The 5051-nt window shown below is 38.4% G+C and overlaps 1 protein-coding gene across 1 annotated transcript; it reads left to right on the top strand.

Annotated features, from left to right (window-relative positions):
* The first annotated feature begins 1281 nt into the window (after positions 1–1281).
* On the top strand, positions 1282–2094 carry LOC109210250 (uncharacterized mitochondrial protein AtMg00810-like). Its single transcript, XM_019373634.1, has one exon. The coding sequence runs from the start codon at positions 1282–1284 to the stop codon at positions 2092–2094; it is 813 nt and encodes a 270-aa protein (XP_019229179.1).
* The last annotated feature ends 2957 nt before the right edge of the window (positions 2095–5051 follow it).

Here is a 5051-nt window from a genome sequence, read left to right as displayed (position 1 = left end):
CCAAGTGCAATGTGCGGCCGCAGAAGCTACCCAAGAGCAGAAGCTCAGAGAGTGTGCATATGAAGTTCAAAGGAAGTGCAGACCGCACATTTATTGTGCGGCCGTAGAAGTCAGCCACGCGGCCGAACTCAGAATTATGCGGTCCGCAGAAGGGCCCTGTGCTGCCGCACCAGGATTTGTGCGGACCGTAGAACATAAGAGATGCATCCGCATTCCAGAATAGTGCGGTCGCAGATTCCACTCCTATCAAGTCTGAAGAAAAGTGCGGACCGCACATGGAATTGTGCGGCCGCAGAACCTCCGAAAGGGCATTTTTGTCTGAAATTTCTAGCTTTGTATAAATAGACTAGTTTCATGAAATTAGGCCAAGTTTTGAATATTGAAACTCCCATAGCCGTTTTTCCTTACTACTTTAGGCAACTTTAGCTTACTTTGGTGATTTAACATTGGATTTTTATCTTTTAATCTTTTAATATGAGTTTTATCATCTGTTCTACATTGTTTTCTTCTATACCCATTATGAGTAGCTAGATTTTTAACTAGGGTTGTGACCCAACCCTAGTGTGTAAACCTAGTGTTTAATTTATGGCTTGTTTATGGCTGGGTGTTTATTATTTAGCTTTTTTCTTGCTTTTTATTGTAAAATTAATGGTTGCAAACATTAGTTCATGCCTATTTGACTTGGTCTCTACTTGAGAAAGAAAGACTTAGTGTAGAAAACTTGGCTAACAAGAATTTGGGATGAAATCAAGAGATTGATAGTCCCAATTAAAGGGTTGAACCTAGAGATAGTAAAACCCGACTGAGCATGTTATCAACTGTTTTGTTCAATACCCATTTGGATTTGAAAAGCCAAATTGGGCAAAATCACTCTCTTACCGAGAGGTATTGAGTGGGTACTTGAGTGTTGATAGCTATAATACACCCCGACCAACAAAATAAGCTTTAAAGTTTACAACCCGTTAGGCAAACACCTAGGTAAAGGCCATAGCCCTAGGCCTTTTACATCATTTGAAAACAAAAACAAAAACACAATCATTTAGTTTCAATTAATTGTATTGCAATCTTAGTTTAATTTAGACCTAGAAACAACCATATTTGTCGACGTGCAATCTAAGATAGTTCAAACTCATTCACCACAATATATACTCCTAAATCCCATTCATATAGCTCCCAGTGGAATTCGACCCCGACTCTTAGTTGGGTATTACTATTGCATCGACCGTTTTATAACCTCGAATAGAGGTGTTTGGACGAGATCAGTCACAAAGAGGCGTTCTAATGCACCAAAGGAAGTACACTCTAGAGCTGATTTCTGAGCTTGGACTGGGAGCTCCAAAACCTGCAGCAACACACATTGAAGCCAACATCAAACTGACCACTAAGGAGTATGATGAACATACTAGCAGCTCTAATGCAACTGATGATGAAGTGTTAACAGACATCAGCCAAAGATTATTGGGGAAACTACTCTACTTAACTGTCACAAGGCCAGACATAGCATATAGTGTTCAGACACTAAGCCAGTTTATGCAAAATCTGAAAAGATCACATTTGGAAGTTGCTCAAAGAGTGGTTAGATATGTGAAGAACCAAACAGGTCAAGGCATACCTTTGTCTAGCAAACAGAGAAACACTATCACTACATATTGTGGTGCAGACTGGGCAACCTGCCCTATCACTAAGAAGTCAGTAACAGGCTTCTTCATTAAGTATGGTGATTCCCTGATATCCTGGAAGTCAAAGAAACAAAGCACCATTTCTAAGAACTCTGCAGAATCTGAGTACAGAAGCATTGCATCAACTGTAGCTGAATTGGTGTGGATACTTGGTCTGTTCAAAGACATTGGTATAGAAGTTGGCCTCCCCGTGAACATCTACACTAACAGTAAAGCAGCAATTCAAATAGCTGCCAACCCAGTGTTTTACGAACGAACCAAACACATTGAAATAGACTTTTATAAGGGAGAAGATACAGAATGGTCTGGTACAAACAGAATATGTAGCTGCAAAGGAGCAGATAGCAGACATTCTAAACAAAGGTCTACCACGAGTGCAACACGAGTATTTGTTGTCCAAGCTAGGTGTACTTGATGTCTTTCTACCACATAGTTTGAGGGGGAGTGTTGAGACAAAAGATGTAACTTGAATACAGGGGTAGTTTAGTCTATTTATGTGTTAGCAGATTAGTGTATTAGTTAGTTAATTATACATGTAATTGGTTAGTGAGGTGGTTAGAGTAGTTATTAAAGCCTTATATATACATAGCTTGTACAAATAATGAATACAGAGCATTCATTTCTCACTATTGTTACATTCATCTGCATGCTCCTCTTCTCTTCTCTCCTCTCCCTCGTTAATTAGGGTTTTCATCTCTTCTCAAACCTCCATTTCAAACACTAATTAAATATGCATTTGGATAATATTTAAGTAGAAATTAAAAGAGAAAATAATTGAAGATGAAATTGAAAGAAAGTTTGTGGAAGTTAAAATTGTATTTCAGCACGTCATTTGAAAGTTAAAAATAGAGAGCACAAGTCGAGGAGTTGAAAAACTTCACCAGAAATGGACCTTCAAAATTCCTCTTCCAACTCCTACCATTGAATGGTTAGTAGTTCAACCAAATGTAGCCAGGCTGTTTTGCAGATCAACCCTTTTTTCTAAAAAGTTCCGAATAAAATACTCCCTAACAAAGCAGCTATGTACTCGAGGTTTGACCTTATGTTAGTTAAGGATGAAGGTAACCCTCATATCCCTAGAGATACTTTAGAGTAGGCGGCCTACATCACATTATATCCCTAGAGATTCTTTAGGGTAGGCAGCCTACACGTCATCCCTTTAGGCCAGACCCTGCGTGAACGCGGAATGCTTCGTGCGCCGAACTGGCCTTATTCTTTTGGATGATGAAGCGAAGCCAAGGTAACATTAGCTTAGCCACCACATTTTGAGTACATGAATTGGCAACATACAGAAATTGTTGGAACATCTGTAACTTCTTTTTTTACCTGAAGTTTTCGTTCATTTACCACTCTCCGTCCATAATAGCTCTCAATTTTCTCCTGTTAGTCTGCTTTTGTTTTTATCTTCTCCTGCTTCTATACCGTGTGTTAAAAAAAGTTCAGATTATCTATGCATTACAGCATTAAACTGTGCGTGAATAAAAAACACAGCTAACAGATCATCAATCAATCATGTTAAACCATGGAGTACAGTACACATTTAGGTCACAGGGCATGACAGTGCAGCCACATCAGTGTTCTCTACTACACTACAACAAAAACAACAAACCCAGTATAATTTCACAGGTGGGGTCTGGGGAGGGTAGTGTGTACGCAGACCTTACCTCTACCTGAACAGATAGAGAGGTTTGCGATAGACCCTTGGCTCAAAAAAAGGTGGCAAGGAAGAAAAGGGAAGAAGAAGAAAGAGGGGGAAGAGGGAGACAAAAGACAATAAGGAAAAAGGGGAGAAAAAATAGTATCAAATAGTAACAATCATGGAGCAACAATTTCCAGTAAAAGGGGAGAAAAAGTAGCGTTCTCTACTACACTAAGAAAAAAACAAAATAGAAGCATGTTTCCTTTATAGTCCCTTGGCCTTGCTACACAGAATATATCATACAACCCGAGCGTGAATCACATTTCCAGGAAGTCAAGCTGATGATATCCTTTATGACTAGCAAATACCTAAAACTACAACCCCACAAGTAGCACAGAGGAAATTAAGAGAATGAGCTATCAAAATTTGTATACCATAACGCTGTAATTTAATGTGAAACATGACACATCATATATTACATATAAAAACAAGCATGTGCCTTGCATGGCCGTATGTACATGGTTCACATATAATCCACCAAGCTTCTGTTAAATCAGAAGATTCATTTTAAAGCATCCATACAATCTCAGAACCGAGGAGACAAGATGGTGAGTTTACACTAGCGACAATTATCTAAAACCAAGGAGGAGAAATTTCATCACTGGCAGAAATTTTTAAACCACAACTACCTAGCTAGAAAGATATGTGGGGAGAATGCAGTTTTTCAAAGTTAATAAACTTACAACAATCTGCAGAATAGTTAACAGAGAGATAGTTGGGAATTCTAGCTTCTCTGCAACTCAACTTGTTCTTTTTGCAAGAACAGGCACCATAGACTGTAATTCAAGCAACAGACGTCTAGGAGAAAGTCATTCCTTCTACTGATAAGTAATTTAGGAGTAATCATATCCAAGATGCTTTCTTAAAATTTAGAGTGTGTGCTTCGGATATGTATTTTGGCAAACAGAAAAATAACATGCATAAACGCATATGGAACGGAAAGAATAGCAACTTCTTCTCAAATGACAAACTGACAACTGATATTTTGCATACTGATAAAAACAGGATATTTTCACCAATGGCAACCAGACGTTCCACAAGTAGAACACAAAAAGATTGTTTATATAGTTATGCGGTGCTATATTTATTAATAGTCTATAACTCAATTGATCCTCTAAAACAAATGTGTGGTGCTACGTAATATGGAATATGAAAAGCACCCAAACCAAATACGAGAGCAACTGCCTTCAGTGCAGGCTCTATCCTTTTTTCCCTCTTATTCTCCTATTCACCATCACAGAAAATAAATCCACTGAGAAAACACATATCATTCACAAAGATCAGACATGAAGTTATGGCATGTTAAAAATGGTTGAATCCTTTTATTCTTCTGATAACAACGATTTCTAGACCACCTTGCGCACACATCTACTATTCTATCTAATACCTGCATCCTCACACTAACACAGGTACCAGCAACTCTGTCCAGATGGGAAAAAATTGCATAATTCTTTTTACCTCTGTGATTCCAACTCCTGTTTCTCGTGGTGTTTATTGGGTCACACCCTTGGTCTAAAAGTTTGAATGATATACATTAGCGTAATCAATTAGACCAACATTCATCTATGGAGCATAACTTTTCCTACTGAACTTGCTTGCCCATACGGATAAACAGAGACCTCGGCCTAGGATACACAAATAAACTTCAGCTAGCTAATCAAAACAGCAGGACA

Source organism: Nicotiana attenuata, unplaced genomic scaffold (assembly GCF_001879085.1).
Source record: "Nicotiana attenuata strain UT unplaced genomic scaffold, NIATTr2, whole genome shotgun sequence".
NCBI classification, from domain to species: domain Eukaryota; kingdom Viridiplantae; phylum Streptophyta; class Magnoliopsida; order Solanales; family Solanaceae; genus Nicotiana; species Nicotiana attenuata.
Note: the sequence above shows the minus strand (reverse complement) of the source record. Positions and strands in the feature narration are given on the sequence as shown.